Below are 22,910 nucleotides of genomic sequence, written 5' to 3' on the forward strand. Positions count from 1 at the left end.
TTCATTATTCTTTTAAATACTCAATCAAAAATGAAAACTTTGCAAGAAGTATTAAAATGGTAAGCCATATATAAATACTGTGAGCTTTGATTTCATTAATATTTAAAATTATTTTTATAACTTTATACTATTATATATTTATAATTTTATAATTCATGTTTTTATAATTTGAATAATCTGTTTTTAATCCAAATTATTCTTTATAGATTAATTTTTTCTATCATAGGCTATTAATACATTTCAACAAGAAATTTAATTACATTGCCTTTTCATGTGGTTGCCATGTGTATGTTGTTCATTTGATGATCTCACTTTAAAAGTATAACATTGAGCTGTGTAGGTCTACAGTTATATATATTTCTTTCATTACAGCTCATACATATCAAATTAATCATGTACTGTGACAGCCTTTGTACTTCTCTGCTGTCAAACTGTGGTGGCTAAAAAATAGTATATTTTATATTAAACATAAAGTAAATCATGTACTGATACAATATAAAGAAGAAAAGCAAATTTTAACATATAACAAAGTGTATACAAGCTGTCCTATGCAACTTATATAGATAAATTCACCCAGAGAGCACTCAAAGTGTTAGTCTTCTAAAAGAGGAAGGTGAAAGAATATTTCAATATTTTTCTGATACTGTTGCCTACAAGAATGAGAATCATTGTTTTATTTCACTATTTATGAAATATCATAGTAGTAGTAAGGAAAAGTTAAGTAGAACATTATACAGCTAAAAACAAGAAGATTCCCAAAATAGGACCATTTGACTGTTCAGTGGAAAGAGCAGGACACAGTAAAATTATACCAAGCATTCAGCATGCATAAAATGCATGTGCATGTGCACATACACCAGGTGACTACAAATTTGTTGTTTAGAAAAAGAAGAATCAGAGCACATCCTCAATAATGGGAAACGGTTTTAGTGGTTGTGAACCAACAGTCCTGGACCACTAAGATAGACAAATTTGGGTTATGCTGCTAGAATTAGCAGCATGAAAGTCAGCAGGAAGGCCTAAAATGGAATTTGAAAAGAAAAACAAGCAAAACAACAGTCATACAGGAAGGAAGAAAGAGTCAAATCACAAAATAAGATTGGAATGCCTCTATTATGGTGGGTTAATGAGGTCACTGTAGTAGAGAACATGTGACCCTTTAGGAATTGATAAGCTATTTGATATCATTGAGAAAATTATTTAAAAGCCGAACAGAAATATTCTGGTACAGGAGAATTTTGAGGAAAGTTGTCTCTAAAAATAGAAGCCTTCTCTAAGGAGATTCTAGGACTTCTTTTCACAGTCCTTTTTCCTGATCTTCACTATATTTGATACTGTTGAAAATTCCAAATTTCTTACAATTTTTCTCCTCTGGCTCCTGTGATACTGTCACTCTGTTTTCCTTACTGTTTATTGTTTTAACTCCCTTTTCCTTAATCCTGTCTAATGCATTCCACAAGCCTCAGTTCTTGGGTCATGACTCTATATTGTTCTGATACATTTTCATTAGGTAGAAAATCCAGTCATCTTATAATAATGGTTCTAGAACCTTTATCTCCAGCTCTGACCATTAACCTAACTTCTCATTCAATTGTTTTGTCTAATAAACATTTGTTGAATTCTAATTTTGATGTGTCAGATTTTGCTGAGTTTGTACCACCGTCCTACAAGATATCACCACATGGAGGTGTCCTAACATCATCACAAACTCCCAAAGCTCAAAACATCTTTTTTGTAAGCATCACTGAGTATCCCATTCAGAATGTTTCTTATAAACATATTTGCTATTGTTATCATTATAACTATTAATTAGCTTTGCTGAGATAAAAACGCAACTATCTCAATAGGTTACAAAACAAAAAAATTTACTTCACACTCACATTACATTTGAGTGAGGGCTTTCTGTAGCTATGTTCCACACATCTCTTCAACACAGCCCTAAGGCTGAAGGAGCTGCTTGGATCTGAGGTGTGCCATTCTGTGCCAGAGTAGAGGAGTGAGAATGCTTCTTTAAGCTTCAGTTTGGGTGTGGCATATGTCTCATTTGCTCACAACACATGGCAAAGCCCCAGATCAGTGGTGTGGGAATGAATCATCCTTTTATAAGGAAGGGGAGAAGGAATGACTTATTTTAAGCAAGAATATTTCACACTCTGGCACACTCTGACACATGTTGATATTAATCATCATTCATGTTTGACCATAGGAAATATTTTCCAACGTGTATCCTTGTGAATCTTTTATTTACTCACTCAACAAAAATTTCTGCAGGCCTTTTATGTAGCATTCACTGTGGCAATTTTGAGATATAATAAATAGAACCATCATTGCTATTCAGGAGCTCCCAATCAAATGAGACAGATGTAAATAAATACATGTATCATAATGGGATGAATGCCAACGTAACAAAGCATTAGGAAGACACACCTAATATCTGCAGTCTTCCTGAATTTTACTTTCTTTTTTAAAATTTTATTTTAAAGATATGGGGTACAATTCAGGATTAGGTATACAAGTGGACATTGTACAGGTAAAGTTTAGACCTCCCTTTGGTCCCCACTTTGCCTGGTTTGAGATCAGGTACACTTATTGTGTTCCCACCCCACCCTGGCAGTAACCTGCTACTGCCAATCCCTTTCTTAAAGTGTTATGGTAAACGCCCAGGGTTCGCTTATGAAGAAGAACATGTGGTACTCTGTTCTTTGTTTCTGTGATAGATCACTGAGTATTATACACTCTAAATCCATCCAAGTTGCTGCAAAGTCCATATGTTTGTTCTTCTTCAGGGATGTGTAATATTCCATCTGTATATGTACCGCTTTTTTTTTTTTTTTAATCCAGTTCTGATAGGCAGCATGGTTGGTTCCATGTTTTGGCTATTGTGAATAGTGCTGCACTAAACATGCATGTTCAGGTATCTTTCTGGTAGAATGATTTGAGTTCCTCTGGGTATATTCCCAGGAGGGGAGTTACTGGATCATATGGAAGGTCAATTTCTAGCTATTTCAGAAACCGCCACACTACCTTCCAGAGAGGTTGCACTAGTTTGTATTCCCACCAGCAGTGTAGAAGAGTTCTCTTTTCTCTGCATCCTCGACAGCATCTGTTGTTTGTTTTATTAAAGATGGTCATTCTTACTGGGGTTAGGTGGCATCTCGTTGTGATTTTGATTTGCATTTCTCTGATGATTAGTGAGGTTGAGCACTTTTTCTTGTGTCTGTTGGCTGACTGTATGTCTTCTTTTGAGAAGTGTCTATTCATGTCTTTTGACAACTTTTTAATGGGGCTGTTACTTTTTTTCCTTTCAGCACATTTGAGTTCCTTGTAGATCCTGGATGTTAAGCCTGTGTCAGATATACAGTTGGCAAATATTTTTTCTCATTCTGTGGGCTGTCTCTCCCACTCTCTTGATGGTTTCTTTTGTTTTGCAGAGAAGGTTAATTTTTAAGTAAAGACTTGAGGAACAAATAGGAATTCGACCAATAGGAGGCAGGTCAGAGTAAAGAAGGACATTCCAGGCAGGATGAAAGTATTTGCAAAAGATCTTTAGGTGATGAAGACATTGCATATTTGGGCAATGCTAAGTAGTTGAACAGGAACAAAGCGTATTTATACAGGCATGGCAAGCAGTGAGACAACTGTTTGGGCAAGAAGAAACTGTCAGACCATGAGAGACTTGAGGACTTTATACTGTATGCTATGAGGAGAAGGACTGTGGGCATGGCAGTAAAATGATGCAGTTTACATTGGAATAAAGAGACTTTTATGAAGAAAATAGAAATAATTTGACGATCAGTGGGAGATAGGGAGCAAGAGGGGGTAGAGAGTCAAGGAAGACTGTTTCTTGTGGTTCATTTCTGATTTAATGGTGGCACTATTTACCTCAATAAATGAACGGAGAAGGAGGAGCCAATTTGGGCTACAGAGGGACATCCAGAGAAGATGTTTAGTATTTAGCATGTGGATAGATATACATGGATCAGGAACTGAGAACATTAGACACATCATTTAATCTCCCTGAACCTCCATTTCTTCATCTATAAAACGAAGATATGCTGCACATTTTATTTCATAGATCATTGCTAGGCACGTATGAGACAATTAATGTTTAAAAAAGTTTTTAAATAAAAAATTCCTTTAAAATTTTTTTAATTACTTTATAAAAGTCATACTCAACTCCTTACCAGTCTTCTGCTGTTCTCCTCTTTGCACAATCTAGATCAAAATTCTCATTAGTTCTCAATATGTTATGCTCATTCCCAATTTCAAAACTTCATGCTATTTCCCCCAAGGGTCAGTTCAAGTGTAATTTCCTTGACCTTTAGAGCCTACATTAACTTTCTATTTGAATACTTATTCATTTATTATCTCTACTTGTGGTGCCTGTGTGTGTGTGTGTGTGTGTGTGTGTGTGTGTGTGTGCGTGCGTGCGTGCGTGCGTGTGTGTGTGTGTGTGTTTGGTGGGCAAAGTCCTTTTTAAATTGCCTTTCTTCTGAAATTAATTTATTTCATAGATAACACATTGTTTAGAATGCAAAAGTTACAAAAGGGCTGACAATGAAAAGTTTCTTTCCACCCCTATTACTCAACTTCAGTTCTCTTCCCCTGGGCAATTAATATCACCAGTTTTTTGTTTGTTTATTTATTTGTTTTTGTGATCTTTCCAGAGACAAGCTAACTGGTAGCTTTCAAATCATGCCATGGTGGCTCAAGTGACAATAGAAATCAGAGGGAAAGAATCCAAACAATTGCATTTCTCTAGCTCCCAAAACAGCTGCACAGCTTATACATTTCACTGAAGGGACTCAAATTTTTGCTAAAATTTAAGTTAAAGGAAGAGTTAGTTCTATTACTAACATTTAAAAATCGTTATTTTAAAAATCGTTATTGTGGCCAGGCACAGTGGCTCAAGTCTGTAATCCCAGAACTTTGGGAGGCTGAGGTAAGAGGATTGCCTGAGCCCACGGGTTCGAGACCAACCTGGGCAACTTGGCCAGACTGCATCCCTACAATAAATCAAAAAATTAGCCAGGTATGGAAGCACACACCTGTAGTTCTGGCTACTTGGAAGGCTGAGGCGAAAGGATTGCAGAGCCCATCAGATTGATGCTGGGCTGGCCATAAGCGTGCCACTGCACCTTCAGCCTGGGCAATGGAGTGAGACTCCAACTCAAAAAAATAAATAGAATAAAATAAAATAATTATTGTATAAAATTGATTATGTAGCCTAAACATAATGTATGGGACAGGGTGGTGATTAAAACTATCCTCAACTCATGTCCCCCTCCCCAACTCAAGAAAATGGTAAGTCCTTTCAGGTATTCTTGCTTCAGAAGGCTTGCACATGACTATCCATCTTTAGCTTTGTTTTCCTAAAACCTAAGCTCTGAGAAATACTGTTGGAGATAGGTTATAGAGAGAAGAAGCAGTACTGGCAGAGAAATAGAAAGACAGGAGCAAAGATTCCACACGCCTGGGAAAGAGCTAGGCATTAGCTTTTTGAAATGAAAAAATATAGCATTTGGCATCCCTATTGTCCCTGGGATATGGCTAAAACTCTAGGGGTAAGCTTGATGGCACCTGTAGGGGAGACTAGCCTCTAAGCACAAAGGATATCTTCAGCCCTGGTAAAAATTCCTAATCCCTTTATGAGGCCCTGCAGCCAAAGAGTCCTTTAAGGATAAACTTAGAAGGATCAAACACCTGGTCTTAAACAATGGACATCTTTTGAATGAAGACTCCATGAAGGTAGGAATCTCTGATGCGTTGGTACTACTTAAGTTCCACAGGACCTCCACATATCTTAAAGCAGAAAAATCTCCAATAATGACCAAGATGGCATTTCCTACCAGCTCAATATATAAAGGTTTTTAAATCAAATCAAACTGAGTTTGAATTTGTCTCCACGTAACACTAACAGTAATAACAGTAATAATAGTATATCCTTAGGGAGTTAACCTGAGCCTAAGATTTTTCCTCTGTAAAACAGTGATAATATTCATACAGTTGGTATAAGACTTTATTTTTTTATTTATTTATTTTTTTTGAAAGCAAGATTTATTGAGAGGATGGATAAGTTCCCACAGTGGGAGGGGACCTGAAGGGGTTGCCCAGTATAAGACTTTATACCGTTAGTGTATGTCTAAAGAATGTAAAAGGCTTATTGAAATATTCCATTTGCTTTGGGAAATCAGGAAATGGGAGCTATTTTAATCTCATTTCCTAATTATTTATTGAGATTTTATTATGATTATGTTTCATGCCTTATGTTAGGCACAGTGTATACAATGGCAAAAGTAAACAAATAAGTAAATAAATAAATAAAACGGATCCATTCTCAAGGAGTTTAGAGATTATCAGATTTTAAACCCATCAAGACATCATTAACTAATCTGAGGAAAATTTCCATTGCTTTTACTTTTTTCAAAGGAGTCAAAACAATGATTTGATCTAAATCTGTATAATTAATTGGTGATAAAGATGGGTACTACCTTTTTAAAAAAAAAATAAAATTCATTTTAAATGGATACAATTTTCTTGGGTAGATTACTTGAATTTTTAAAAATATGTTTTCAGCAACCCCAGCATCATTAGAATAAATATATATCTCCAAGGTGACTACTTTGAAAACAGTCACTAAAATATATAAGCTCCTATATGTTTAATTAAAAAAGACCTCCCTAATCATTAATAACTATTTGATGGGTAGCTTGAGTAGAAAATACAGCAATGAAAGTTGTCAGTAATGCTCACAGAATGCTTTATACATGCATATACTCTTCTACCTTTGTCTATACCATTGGTATACATCCCCAATCACAAATAATAAGGGGCCTAAAGGTGTTCATTACTCCATGAAATGTCTCAATTCATCGATCATCCTGTTTAAGTAATCAGATTCTATCAAAAATTGGCTTGGAGATGCTTCTATTGGCAAAATCAGGGACTATTTGAGAACCAAATCATTTAGATTTAGTAATTGACTATAACCCATGAAATAAAACAGAAATCTAAGAGTTTATATTGATTTGGAGTACCATGCAGCCATGAAGAAGGACAGACTTATGAACTTTGCAGCAACCTGGAAGGATTTAGAGTCTATCATACTCAGTGACCTGTCACAGAAACAAAGAACAGAGTACCATATGTTCTCACTCATAAGTGGACCTTGAACAATTATCGTAATACTATAAGAAAAGGACTGGCAGTAGTGGGAAACAGCCAGGGGATGGGCAAGCAGCGGGGGGTGGGATTGGCAGTTGAGGGAAATTGCCAGGGGAGGGGAAGGCACACTTCATCAACAAGGGCACCTGCATAATGAACATTTATATACCTAACACCGAATTGTACCCCACATCTTAAAAATAAACAAATATTAAAAATTAAATAAATAAATAGGAGAGAATTAAAAGCTCTTATAATGCTAGAAAGTAAATGCAGAAAAAAATACCTGAATTCAAAAATGACTATTTGACAAAGATAGTAATAACTGATTCTGTCAAGAATTATCACTAGATGCTAAACCTAGCATACAAAAGTTTGATGAGAAAGACGATATATATAACAGGCTTTAAATATCTCCTCATAAGAAAAAAATGTAAAAACCAAACTTACTGTGTAGAAAACTGAAACACCACTTTAAATGGTCAAAGTTAACATCAACAATTATTGCACATGCTGGCATCAGGTGCCTAGTAATATGATGTATTGAGATGCATTTCTGCTAAAAACTCATAACCTCAATCTAACAGTGAAGAAACATCAGCAAACCAAAACTGATGAATAACTGACAAGTATGTAGTCTCTACTCTTCAAAAATATTAGGAACATAAAAGGCAAAGGCAGACTAAAAAATTAACTGTTCTAGATTAAAAGTGATTAAAGAGACATGACAAATAAGTGCAATGTGAACTCCTAGTTTGACCCTGGAAAAGAAGTTATTGCTATAAATGACATTACTGGGACAGTCGGTGAAACATGAATAGATTTTCTAGATTAGATAATGGTTTTCTACAGATGTCATTTTCTTATTTTGATATTGTAATATGATTATGAGGAAAATAGGTATGGATATATTTCTAGAAAAGAGAAGATAATTTCAACTTTGTCTTAAATGACTAAAATAATATGAATATAGAGGAAAAAATACATATAGAGAAAAGAGGAAATAATAATACAAATTCCTTCATAAATTTCTACTTCACTGTTTATGAATATGACCTCATGCCCAGGAAACATCTATAAATTTTCCTTCAGTCTGACTTTATCTACTTTTATTGGCTCTCAGTCCAATGCCAGCAGTTAGCAAAAATACTTAAAACTATTGTTTCTTCAACCAGACTCATTCTCTTTAGATTATCTTGTTAATATTATGCAGATTTAACTTTGCAACAAGATATAAGAGCATATTTTTCATTACATCAATTTTAGTATATAAGCACAGGAATATAGCCAATGATAAGTACATACAAATTATCCCAATGATTGCCTTTAATATTCCAAAATTTTAAGCTGCTAGGGGTATGAATTGAATAGTAGTTTAGATGAATTAAGTTCTGAAAGTCTCTTCTCTCTTCAGTTTTCTTTCTTATTTTAAAAACATCTATCTTTATATTTCCTTGCTTTCCTACTAATTTCTACAGTTACTAATTCTTTAAAAAAAAAAAGGAAAGCTTCAAAATTGATGAAGTTTCCTAAATCATTCTATAAAAAATTTACACAGCCTGTCGCGGTGGCTCAAGCCTGTAATCCCAGTACTTTGGGAGGCCGAGGTGAGGAAATTACCTGAGCCCACAGTTTTAAAACAGCCTGGGCAACTTGACGAGACCTCATCTCTACAATTAATCAAAAAATAAGCTGGGCATGTAGCATGTGCCGGTAGTTTGGGCTACTTGGAAGGCTGAAGCGGAAGGATCTCCTGAGCCCAGTGGGTGACGCTGGTATGGCAGTGTGTGCTACTGCAGCTACTGCACTCCAGCCTGGGCGACACAGTGAGACTCCAACTCAAAAAAAAAAATTTATACATATCTCTTTTTACACATATATATATATATATACACACACACACACACACACACACACACATATATACACCTACACACACTCACACACATATATACACATTCACATATAATGAAACCATCATGTGACTATGCATCAGTGAGGAAAAATGAAATGGAGTAGATTTGATTTGAAAATTTCTCAGGCATATTACTCCAAGAAAATTGCTTCGATGGTTTTTGAATAATAACAGCATCATAACAAATGAAAAGTTGCCATTTTTGAGCATTGACTATGTGCCAATCACAGTTCTGGGTATTTTACAAACAATATTTCACTTACTTTTCACAAAACCTGCAAAACACTCTTATTCCCATTTTGAAAACAAGGGACATAAGCAAGGTTCACACACATTAAATAACTTGCCCACAATCACCAAACCTCTATCATCAGTTCTAAAATCTATGCTCTTTCTACTGTTCAGCAAGTGTCAACAGATTGGTACAAGACACAGAGATAAATTATAGTAAACGCTATAGTAAACCTGGCAGATATTCTATAACTATTAGTTACCTTTCTTCCCAATTTTTCCTTTTCAAAATGGTAAGCAGAAACAGAAATAGAGGCATTTGATTTCAGAGTAGTTCAGAGTTACTTTTTAAAACGATACTTTTAACCAAAATTATGTCAGGAAAGGGAAAAAAAGTAAGACATACAATAGTCAGACTAATGACTATCAGATCCAATGTCTGGCTTCCATCTGATAAAAGAAGTAACACAATACAGTAGAAATAGCATTGGTGGTTAGGTGTGGTGACTCACACCTATAATCCCTGTACTTTGTGAGGCATAAGTGAGAGGATTGTTTGAGCCCAGGAGTTCAAGACCAGCCTGGGCGACATAGTAAGATCTCATCTCTAAAATAAATAATTAAATAAATAAAAATTATAAAAATAGAAATAACATTGGTGTCCATTATTATGTTCATTTATAGAAGTGCTAATTGAATATCTAATATGTATTAGGCAACAACAACAAGACATACTCTCTGTCCTTATTGAGATTAAACAGAAGATGTTGGTAATTATCAGATAATTGCCATAAAATACAGAAAAATTCTACAACATCTATAAGGCTGCTATGTATACCAAATATATCACTATGTATTTATGAACAAATATATAAGCCTTTTTCTAACCTGCCAAATGAGTATTATAATAGTTCATTCTAATGAGCATCATTATATATCAATTAAATAATCTATGCAAAATACCTGGTGAATATCAGATATTTAACAAATAATAACTAATGTAAATGCACCAAAATCTTTTGTCACTTTCCAGTAATATTAGTTATAAATTAGTGAAATACCTATAAATATGTAACTTTCTACAAAAATCCATTTTGAAACTGTTACTTATTAATTTATTTAAATCTTATTTACATCTGTGAAACAAAATTTAGTAGAAAATCCTGAAGATAATATAAAGGAAGGCTCGTTGTTTGATTCTACCAATGTAGCATAATTATGAGGATGTTTATTGCCTGTGTTATGGGCTAGACATTAGTCTAACATGTCAGTGATCCAAAAGTGAACAAGTTACAGTGCCTATTCACAAAGAGCTCTCCATCTGAAAGTATAATCATCAACAAATAAATATAAACACACACACTGTGAAAGGTACTTTTAATGAAACTAAAATATCTGGTATAGTTTAGATATAAAATATGAGCTAATTCTTCATGGAAAAATCAGGAAATGCATTCAGAAGCAGTCTCATACCAAAAATTAAGCCCGGTTTTATCCTTATATAAATACTTATCATCAGTTACTTCCAAACTATATATAAATACAACAGAAGTATGCTACAGCATGTTGTATAACTCAATATGTAATGATCAAATGCTAACATATGTAAGTTTTATATTTACCTTCACAATTAATTGATAATGTTTTCTGCCTAAGAAACCTCTCCACCATTTTTGAATAATTGTTGCTGTTCTGTTTAAATGTCTAGAATAAAAAAAAATACTTATTAGAATCCTTTCATTAAAACAAGGATGTCTCTTAAATCTTTGATTAGAATATATTCTCATACAGCTCAAGAGTTGAAATTCAAAGCCAAGTTTTGTGTACTTTTAAAGGGAAGAAAGTTATCATTCTGGCATAAAGCTAATCATTCTAGGAGTAGAAAAAGAAAGCATAGATAATTATTCATTATTTCTTTGGGCTTATGATTACACACTATTTGAAGTTCAATTACTTTTCAATACTTACTCTTTAAAATATTTTTTAATATTAAGACTATGAAACAGGTCATAGTGACATGTTGAGAAATAAGCCAGGCACTATATATAAATGCAAATCATTATAAGCACTTAGAAGTTATTCGTGAGATCAAGAAATAGTTCCCTTCTTCATTCTTTTCCTATATTCCTCAATCTATCCAAGCAAACATCACATTATACTGCTGACATAAAAAAATTCTTTCGTTGCTACTGCTATGTTCCTAGTTTTTTATAGTGACCAAAAGAGAAGCCTCATCTTCACATGCTACATTTGCACATCTGGCTCCTACTCAGTAATCTAAGGAAGTAATATATAGTATAATCCCCAGTCTGTTAACTGAGTTGCTATGAACTAGGCATCCAGGAAAATATTTTTTTCAGAATTGATGGGAGACTAAGGAAATGTTTGGGCACTAAAGAAAAAGTGAGAATGGTTAAGATAGGGATAAATTTCAGTATCTTTATATTGTCAGAATTACATCATTTAGGCATCATTTGCTTTTATCTACCAATGAAGGGTTGAAATCATTTTCTTCCAGCCCATTCTTAACAGTCAATGAATTTATTGCTATAAATATGAGCCCAATCATTTGTCACATCCTATGGAATTTAGGAAAAATAATCTATCTGATTAAGTGTACTTATAATATTGAGAATTTTTAAAATGTAGAGATTCAGTCAATATAATTTAGTGTTGGTAAGAAAAGATCAAAATACTATGTATTTCTTTTTCAAGAACATCATACAATTTATTAACTTCATTATAAGTAAAATAAAACATTATGTGAGATGAGCACTACATGAATAAATTACATTTTCGAAGAAATATACTTTTATGATATATCTGAGGTTTCCATGACACAATCAATATACCTGATATATGCCCGAACTTGACATCCTCGAAACCAGCTCTGTATTTTAACTGATGCACTATTCTCCTTTTTTCTAAATGAATCCACAATGCTAAAAACAAAAAAGGTTTAAAAATCACTTTATTAGTAACTAATATAATCTTAAACCAAGGCAAACTGTTAAATTAATCTTTAATTTCTTCCAAAATGATAATTATAATTCAAATGTCACTTTAAATAAAATTAAAATGCTAAATAACGCATTTCAAAAATCATGAGCTATGTTTTAAAAATTAACCTTTCTCTGAGAAGTCTTGTGCTTTCAACAGCTTTACTTTTTTAATTTTTACAATCACCAATTTTGTAACTAATTAATTTGTCAGTAATTTTTATTAGGAAATAAAAAAAACAATGTGTTACTTAGTCATTATTTTAAAAACATAATTATTTGAATTTACTGTTTATATGCCACTACACGTTATCACTGAAGACTAAAATACTTGCACATTTCATGTATTCATCAGTTAAATGAGTTGCCTCTAAGTAAAATGAATCCATCACAGAATGCCTATTCTAGCTAGAATTCTCAGAAAGTCTATTTAAGTTAAAGAAGGGAAGGGGCCAGAAATAAAAAATTCAAGTCAATGACCCATATGTGAAATACCTACAAGGATACAGAGAATTCATACAAGTCAGTAAGATTACATTAGGCATAGTTTAAGTTAGAATACATTGTAAAAACCATACTTAGAAATATATTTGGATTCTCTGATAATGAGTGGAAGGCACCATGAAAAGATTACTATCTGATGCAATAGAGTTTGATAGAAATAATCTAGAGTCTAAGACCACTCTAGACAATCAGAGTGGAAGAAAAGAAAGATTCATTATTATTGTACTGCAAGTATCAAATGACAGAAGAGACTTGATGAACTGTATTCTTGGATCATATTATTGTACTCCAGGTGGGAAGGAGGAAGAAAAGCTTAGTCCATTACTCCAGAGTCTTCTCTACTTCCCAGACTACAATTAAGCCTTTCCATTTTAGACTCTCATAGCTACTCATAATATTTAACATAATCATACTTTAAAAGTTATTTAACAGTGGTCTCTTCCACTAAACCTTACAATTCCAAAGGCAGTAATCTTGTCTATTTTGTCCCACACTGTATTCCCAGTGACCTCAGGAGAGATAATTGGTGTTATTACTAAGACTCAAATTTTGTCTTACCAAAGGTACCTCCTTTGGGAAGAAAGTATGCCTAGTGGCATATTTCATCCCAGTGAGAAATGTGATTCTCAGACTTCCCTCACTAGATTTACTCACAATATGAAAATCTCTCCCTACTCTAGGATGACAGAGTTGCTGAAGAGCGAACAAGTGCCACATGCTCTTAGTAACTTAAATCCTGTGGTAATTATGAATAAAAGACAGCAGACAGCAGACATGAAAGGAGCTGTTGAGAGAAATAGAGAAAAAAATACCTATTTACTAATTATTATTTTATGTGTCAGGCACTGTTCCTACCATTTTACACACCAGGGAATTAACTCATATATAATCCTTTCAATACCTATATGAAGTAGAAAATTATCATCCCCATTTGACAAAGGAATACACCACTGCATAGAGAGTATATAATGGGCCCAAGGTCATATCTTCATTAAATGTCAAAGCTAAGATTTGATCTTAGAGGTTTGAACTCCAGAGACTGGGTTCTTAACCATCACTGTTTCTAAAAGAGAAGAGAAAGAAAAGATGAAAATAGGAAAAGAAAGGGAAAGTAAAATGGAAGAAAAATAAAAAGGCAAAAGGAAGAATGCATATAATTCATTTCCAAATAAAATACCGAAACTTTCTGGCATAAAGTATCACCAATCTCACTAAAACAATGAACTGAGAGATTAAGAATATGAAATGACACCAACATCTATACCAAAAACCCCAAATTTCTGACTATACCAAAAGTTGGTGACAATAAGAACTCATATATATTGCTGGTAGGAAACTATTTGGCCTTCAAACACATACAGAATACTTTCATTTACATAAATGAAAAAAACTTGCAGAACTTTGGGGTGATCATTAGGGATGCATACATACATAGTAAAATGATAATGGGAATAACAAGACACAAATTTTAGAACAGAGATGAAAGATGGAGAAGAGAAAAGATGGGATATGATCAGGGCACACAAAAAGCCTAAAAGGTTTTGAAAGAATCAGGTTAATTAAACTGAATGAGGATTCAGGATTGACTTTTAAAAACCATTCTTTATAATATCTGTCTTTATATATGTAAATACTCTTTTGAACATATGTAATATTCTATACACAAGTCCCTCTTTATCCGTGGTTTCTCTTTCTTCATTTCAGTTACCTGCAGTCAACCATAGTCCAAAAATATTGAGATATTTTGAGAGGAAAGACCACACTCAACTTTTATTACAATGTATTATTATAGTTGCTCTATTTTATTATTAATATTGTTAACCTCTTACTGTGCCTAATTTATAAATTAAACTTTATCATAGGTACTTATATATAGAAAAATCATAATATAGAGGGTTTTATGCTATCATTACTTTCAGTCATCTACTGGGGGTCTTGGGACATAACCCCTGTGGATAAGAGGGGACTAATGTAATGCCTTTTTTAAAAGACTGTAAGAATTAGATTTCAAAGTTCTAGTATACTGACAATTAATCTTATAAAGTAAATTTCTAAAACCTGTCATGTCTTTGTTTGCTAGAAATTCCATAAAGAGGAAAGCAAAAGACTTTCTTGTAGCATTTTTCACTCACTGTAGTGGGAGGTGGGGTGGGAGAGAAAATTTTTAAAAATTAAGCAATCTGATTGAAAAGCAGCAAAAGACCTGCAATTTACAAAAATAAAATATGAACAACTTATAATTATAGTAATTGCATAAAAAAATACTAAACACTCTAAGGATAACTCAGCAATTCTCTTCCTGGAATTTATATCTTTTTTGTACTATTAAAATAATAGGAACAACCTAAAGAATAATAGAAACATAATATGGGATACTATTTCGTCCTTACATAAATTTAAGATCAATATGTCTAGAAATGGAAAGTTAATAAACTAATACAATTTTTTAGAAAACTATTTTAAAAATTTTCAAGTTTAATGGAAGCATTAGACTAGGCATTAAACCCTAAAAATTTTGGCCATTTAATATAATATGAACCATTGCCTAGCCTAGCCAAAATGCTAAGGTAGCAGAAAGCACATTAGCTTTGCAGAGAGAATTTGCTTCAAATCCTAACTGTGTCACTTAATAGCTGAACAATCTTGAGCAATATTTTAAATCTGAAATTCAAATTTTTCCATAAAATTCAAATAATAATACATCATAGATATGTTTGTTGGTATATACAAAGAACCTAACAGAAAAACCAGTAAATAATAGGTACTTAATAAAAGATAACTATTATTGTTATTACATAATGATGGACAGTTTATGGATTATAGAAAAAAAGAAATGCTAGTTTGTCAATGTCGTATTCATTAATTTGAAAAGTTATATATAAACTGTGTATAGGTAGAACGCTATTTAAACTAAATATAAATAAATGTGTGTGTGTCTGTATGTGTGTGCGTATGTATATGTATATATATATGACATATACTATGCTCTCAAACATAAGCTTACCTACCAACTAATGGAACTGAAAAATAAAAGCAACAGTAAAAATATATGAATAGGGAAATACTATATGAGAAGTCAATATCTAGAGAATTCAGAAGTAGAAGAGATCATTTTTAGTAAAGAGCAAGGAGTCAAAGAAAGCATTTGCATAGGTTCTCAAAGAATGGGCAGCCAGAATGGGCAGCTCTTCTGTTCTGTACTCTAAAATATACTTAACATTTGTGTGTTGGGGTATTCCTCAGGTACCTCAAATTCAACATGTCTATTCAAAATAACTCATCTCACCCTTCTTTCCACATATTCATCCTCTATTGCTGGAATAGCTCTTTTTTTCTTACTTCCCTTTTTCATGAATGGCAACAATATCCACCCAACAGCTCACATCAGAAACTGTGAACCAATTAGTTCTCTATATTAGTCCTCTCTTCATCTCTGTAAAACTAGTTGCTTGAAAGTCTTGTTTCCTAGGCAAGTGGTCTTTTCCCACTCTACTCCATCCTCCAATCTATTGCTTGAATGATCTTTTGAAAACATAAATCTGAACATGCCATTTAAAAAATATCCTTTAATGCCAACTCCCACAAAACATCCCAACCTTTCCAAATGAAGCCTAAAAATGGCAAACAGTCCTTCCAGATCTGGCCCAGACTTAATTGCCCATGTCCTTTATCACTTCCATCCTATGATACAGTCATCCTACTATAGTTCTGTTAATACGCTATGTTCTCTCTTGCCTTTAGAGCAACATAAAGTTACTCCGTCTTCTTGAATGGTTTTTTTTAAACTACAACTTCCAGAAATATTTACCTTCATAACACCATGAAATTTCTCCTACATACTAATTATATGATTTGTCTTCTTGAGGGCTGGATCACATATATATATATCCCAGCACATGTAAAGTAACTGGTACACTGGAGGAGCTGAACAAATGCTTACAAAAGGAAAGAAGGAAGAAAAGAAAAAAGGAGGGAGGGAAGGAAAGAAGGAAGGAAGGAAGGAAGGAAGGAAAGAGGGAAGGAAGAAAGGAAAGATAAGCACTGATTGAAGTCAGGACAAAAAGCCTTGGTTCTCAAGAGTTTTGTGCATAATATTGGGAGATGCTAGACTTCTTGAATACTATAATTATGACTGTGAAGCCACATGTCCCCTAAGTTTAACAAACTCTGGTTCAAAAATATTTATACTGAAGGATGTTAAATAAGAAAAACAAACAAAAACACCGTTCAATAATAAGACATATAGTGTAATGTCACAGAAATTAATGGAACGGCATAAAGAGGAGAGATCATGACGAAACAATGTCAAATGCTGTGGAGGTCATATAAAACAAGGTCACTGTCCAAGGGGTCACAGTTAGAGGGAATCTTTCATTTTTGTATTTAACATCTTATCCTTGTCAATAGCAAGATGTAATAGTGAAACATATAAAATATCATGTATGATAAACATGGAACAGGTACAGCAACACAATGTCCAGTAGAGGCAACTCAAAGAACATAGAATGTGAAAAAGATAAGATAATTCCATTCAATTTCATTCAAAATGAAATTCATGATAGTGAGTAAAGCTGTTTCTTATGATTATTTAAACTTTTTACCATTGACATTTAACACAACTATACTATATTTGCTTTCAAACTCTTAAAATGCAGTCTATTTAAATTACCAAAAACATTCGTTTTTCTTTCCCCACTAAGAATCAATCACAACAAAAGAAGAAAAATATGAATAAGAGATATAGTTATACCTATTATTTGTTTGGAACTAATATATCAGTTACTGTGTTAGTTATTAATGTATTAATTTGAAACTCACCCTTCATTTATAATTGTCATTAGAAATGCAGAAGAGAAGCAATCACATTAACTGTTTTGAGTTTACGTTTTTAAATGTCTCGCGGTGACACCAGTCAAGTAGAAAATTAAAAATCTCTTTTTGGACTATTAATAATGTATATAAATAAAAGCATGTACCATATTAATAAGAACTATACATCGCAATTAAAAGAAAGGAAACTCTAAAAAGTTAACTAGTAGTTGCTTACTGCTAAGCTTTAAATTATTTGCTGAAATGTGACTTCTACACGCATTTTTCTGTTGCCCTTTTTTAATTGCTGAAAAATGAAATATACAGATACTGGGTTACCACTGGGATGCTGAATACTCATGCAATATGTCATGAACTGCTAGACATTTTATGTTTAAAATGAAAAATGTGGATAACACTTTATTTTAATGGTATATTAATTAGTTCCAAATTACAATGAAAATCCTATAGTAGTGAATAAAATATGACATCTACATGAATTTGAAATAAAATTATTATGATCAGTATTATCACAATGAATACTAAATGAATTAATAATGATGACAGACCAAAAGTATTACCAGTAATGTAATAAAACATCAAGAAAAAACTGGAAGTTTCCAGTCACTTCATCATCAACTAGAAATAAGTACTATAACCCTGGATAACACTATATTCGTGTGTATCATTAATGACCAGAAGTTAACTGACAATAAATAGAAAATGACAAAAGAATGTGTGGCTAAATATCTTCCCAGTAATACGCAAAAAAAAAAAAAATGCATTTTACATACTTAGTCTGCCTGTGTGCCATTAATATGAATAAATCTATGAATAAATACTAGATTAAAATTTCAAACTATTTCTTTTACATTATCATTATATATATATAACTTCTAACTGTTAGACAATATGAATACAAATCCAGTATTAGCTGCCTTGTACTATCAGATATAATAATACAGTCTAAATGACTATTGTTTTGCATATAATTTCACTATTAGGTCTTAAGGATTTCAAACTCCTTAAAGGCAAAAACTACAGTACACTTAATCTATACTTTGTGTTTTGATTATCACCTATGTACCTAACAACAAGCAGTTGATAATGAGAGAGAGGAATATATTTTAGAACTAGAACCTATGTTTTGCTTTTCATTATAGTGCTCATTAATATTTCACAGTTCAATGATTAATGGGTCACAAATACATTAGTATTAGGTCATAAAGTATGAATTACCATAGTTTGTCATATAGATTTATATTATTAGGCATTTATAAAACATTTTATATTTACTTATCTTCCTCTTCCTCATTTCTCCTCACTCAATTTCTAAACAGTTAAATTCTAAAGTCATGGGCAAGGAAAGTAGAGGTCTGTGTTAGAGTAGGAATGGAGAGAAGGAGGAACAGTGGCACAAAAAGCCTGTGTGGGATAAGGTGAGTATCCACATGTGGAGGCCACACAGGGTAGGATGTCACAGTCTGATCATAGTAAGGAGGGTGTCCCAGGGAAAGGAGGTTCAGATTTGGAGTATAAAAGAAAGATGAGGAAAGTGTCTACATGTGAGGGCAGTCAGTACAGGAAATTGGAGTCCAATAGTGATGAGGAGGGCATCCAAGTTGGTGGGGAGGTGATGGATCAGTAGGTGGGTAGAGCACACACTAGGTGAGAAAGGTGTCTTTGTCAGAGAAGAGGCAGTTGTGGTGACAGAAGTTTGGTTACATACAGGGGGATTGATAAAATAAGTAAATATATTAAAGATAATGGGAGTCAGTTTTCTTGCTGTCAAAAAGGAAAGGGAGAAAAGCTAGAATGAACTTACGGTGCTGAATATAAAACAGAAGTGTCGATATGAACTCATAAATTTCAGTATATGTTTCAATCAGTAGATACAGAAATAAGCATAGGTGTAAAATATGTATAAATGATACATACACATATTCTCTAGTTCTCTCAACTGGGAGGGCTTGAGAGCAGCAACACCCAATAGCAATGAGCATGCACTAAAAGGAACAAGGTCTCCTTGGAGTAAAGGATGGTTCCAGGGTTGGCCAGGAAAAGTACAAAATGAGCCTGTAACATTTCTTTTTGTGTCAGGAAATAAGGGAGTGTTACAATGATCAGTATACAAAAGGAATCCTGAAATGGCAAAATCTGGAACAATGTTAGCATAAAAATAAATAAAGATAATGGATTTTAGCCCATTTAATAAAATAAGAAACCATGAGTTAATACCTGTGTAGATAAATAAATTTAAAGTTTGATGGGAGATAACATATATACATAGTTTCAAAGCATTTGCTTTTAAAAAGTGCTTATCAATTACAAGTAGAAAAGAAAGAATATCCCAGTGGAGAAGCTAGCAGACATCATCTTGATCAAGTGATCTAAATGAATACCATGTAATGGTACAATCAAAATCATGCAGCATCTAGTAAAATGCATTCAAAAAATCACAGCATCATTTCCTTGATATTCCTGCCAAAGATGCATAATCTGAATCTAATCAAAAGGAAAAATTAGACAAGCCTATATTGACGAAAATCCTACAAAGCAACTGATCTGTAATTTTCAACAGAATCAAGGTCATGAAAATCCAAGACAAACTGGGAAAATGTCCACATTAAAGATAACCAAAGAGACAAGATGAACAGGACTCCTTTGATATATAAGAACATTACTGGACAATTGGCAAAGCTTGAGTGAAGCCTAAAGTCTGATGGTAGAAGTGTGGCAATGTTAATTTCTTGATTTCAATGGTTGAATTTTGATTATATAGAGAATGACCTTGTGTGTAAAGAATTTGAGAGGCAATGGGCTATCAAGTTGCAACTTACTCTCATATGATTCAGAAAAAAATACCATTGTATTTTACTTGTAATTTCTCTGGAACCTTGGAATTGTTTCAATAATTTTAAATATATGTGTGCATGTGTATATATCTAGCGTTTTTAAAATTTCAGATACTTTTTTTAAATCTCAAAGTTTTATGTGCCATTTAACTCATTATGTTCATATTTTCCTCTTTCATCATTAGGCATATTTTGAATAGTTATTTAAAAATCCTGGTCTCACCAGCCCTTCAAGAGATGCTTAAGAAAGTTCTAAGCAAAGAAATGCAAGTTCAGTTTCACCCATCACAAAAGCACAGGCAAGCACAGACTATACAAATCAACCACAAAATATAAAGCAAAAGCAGTCTCCTTGTAACAATATGACAGGAATAAAACCCCGCATATCGATAACTAACTTAAACATTAAAGGACTGAACATGTCAGACAAAAGACACAAAGTAGCAATTTGGATAAAGAAAGATGATCCATCCAACACAGGAAACCCATCTCACTGCAAAGAACATCCATAGACTTAAGGTAAAGGGCTGGAGAAAGATCTTTCAGGCAAATGGAAAACAAAAAAAGGGCAAGAGTAGTTACTCTTATATCAGACAAAACAGACTTTACAACAATAAATGCACACTGAAGGACACTACATAATGATAAATGGCTCAATTTACCAACAAGATATATCCATCTTGAATATTTATGCAACTAACATAGGAGCACCAAGATTCATAAAACAATTGCTAATTAAAATAAGAAAGGACATAGACACCCATACGGTTATAGTTGGAGACCTTAATACCTCCTAACAGCCTTAGACAGATCATCAAGATAAAAAACTAATATGGAAATCCAGAACCTTAATTCAACACTTGACCAACTGGACCTAATAGATATCTATAGAACACTTCACCAATAACCACAGAATATACATTCTTCTCATCAGCACATGGAACATTCTCTAATAGTAACCATATTCTTGGGCATAAATCAAGCATTAACAAACTTCAAAAGGTCAAAAATCATACCAAGCATCTTCTCAGACCATCGTGGAATAAAAATAAATATCACCAACAGGAATCTACCCAAAACACACAAATACATGGTAACTAAACAACATGACTTTTGGATTGACATAAAAATCAAGGCAGAATTTTAAAAATTCCCGAAAGCAAATGAAAACAAAGACACAATATATAAAAGTCTTCTGAGATACGATGAAAGTGATTGGGAGGGAAGTTTATAACACTGCATGTACATATCAAGAAAATAGAGGAATCTCAAGTAAATAGCTTAATGAAACAACTAAGGGAACTGGAAAGTAGAGAGCAATCCAATCCTAGATTTAGTAGAAGAATTGAAATTATTAAAATAAAGTCACAGTCGAATGAGATATAGTTTAAAAAAATGATAGAAAGGATCAAAAAGACAAAAAGCTAGTTCTTTGAAATGTTAAGACAGACCCCTGGCCAGCTTAACCAAAAGAAAAGGTAATGTCACAACTGACACTGATGAAATTCAAAAGGATTATTAGCGCTTACTATGAACATTTGTATGCAAATAAACTAGAATAGCTAGAGGAAATGGAGGAATTCCTGGCATCACAAAACCTCCCAAGATTGAAACAGAAAGAAATTGAAACCCTAAACAGACCAATAAAAATCCAAGTATTGACTTAGTTATAGGAAGCCTTCCTGCCAAAAAAAGCCCTGGGCCAGATGATTTCCCAACTGAATTCTAAAAGACATACAAGGAAGAGCTGATACCAATCCTACTGAAAATATTCCAAGTAACTGAGAAGGAAAGAATTCTCCCTAGCTCATTTGATAAAGCCAAAACCATCCTGATAACCAAAAAATGGCAAAAGCACAACAAGGAAAGAAAACTACGGGCTATTTTCCTTGATAAACATAGAAGCAAAAATTCTCAACAATATTCTAGCAAATTATATCCAACGGCCTATTTCAAGGATCATCCATCATGACCAGATGGCTTTATTCCTAGGATGTAAGGCTGGCTCAACATATGTACATCAATAAACGTGATCATCACAGATGTAAGACCAAGAACTACATGATTTTCTCATTAAATACAGACAAAGCATTCAATAAAATTCAACATCCTTCCTCACAAAAACCCTCGAACACTTAGACATCAAAGGAAAATTCCTCAAAATAACAAGAGCCATCTATGCCAACCAGCAGCCAACATTATCTTTAATGGGAAGAAGTTGGAAGCATTCTTTAAAATAACTGGAACAAGATAAGGATGTCCGTTCTCACCTCTCCTATTCAACATCGTACTGGAAGTCCTGGCCAGAGAAATGAGGCAAGAGAAGGAAATCAAAGGTATCCAAATAGGAAAAGACAAAGGTAAGTTATCCCTCTTTGTGGACGATATGATTCTATACCTAGAAAACCTTAGAGGGTCTGTCCAAAACCCCCT

General features: G+C 33.3%; 1 protein-coding gene across 1 annotated transcript in view; it reads right to left on the bottom strand.

Moving 5' to 3' along the window:
- LOC110595266 (spermatogenesis-associated protein 17-like) overlaps window positions 1–22,910 on the bottom strand; it is a gene marked incomplete at its 3' end in the record, with an annotated part of 52,929 nt that overhangs the window by 17,089 nt on the left and 12,930 nt on the right. The window contains exons 2-3 of the mRNA XM_021710377.1: window positions 12,163–12,252; window positions 10,933–11,014 (exon numbers count right to left, since the gene is read on the bottom strand). Of these exons, the coding sequence (XP_021566052.1) occupies window positions 10,933–11,014; window positions 12,163–12,252 (172 nt within the window). The remainder of the gene's footprint in view (window positions 1–10,932; window positions 11,015–12,162; window positions 12,253–22,910) is intronic.

The sequence above is a fragment of the Carlito syrichta genome, unplaced genomic scaffold, assembly GCF_000164805.1.
Source record: "Carlito syrichta isolate Samal-C Ts95f unplaced genomic scaffold, Tarsius_syrichta-2.0.1 Scaffold288774, whole genome shotgun sequence".
Taxonomy (NCBI): Eukaryota; Metazoa; Chordata; class Mammalia; order Primates; family Tarsiidae; genus Carlito; species Carlito syrichta.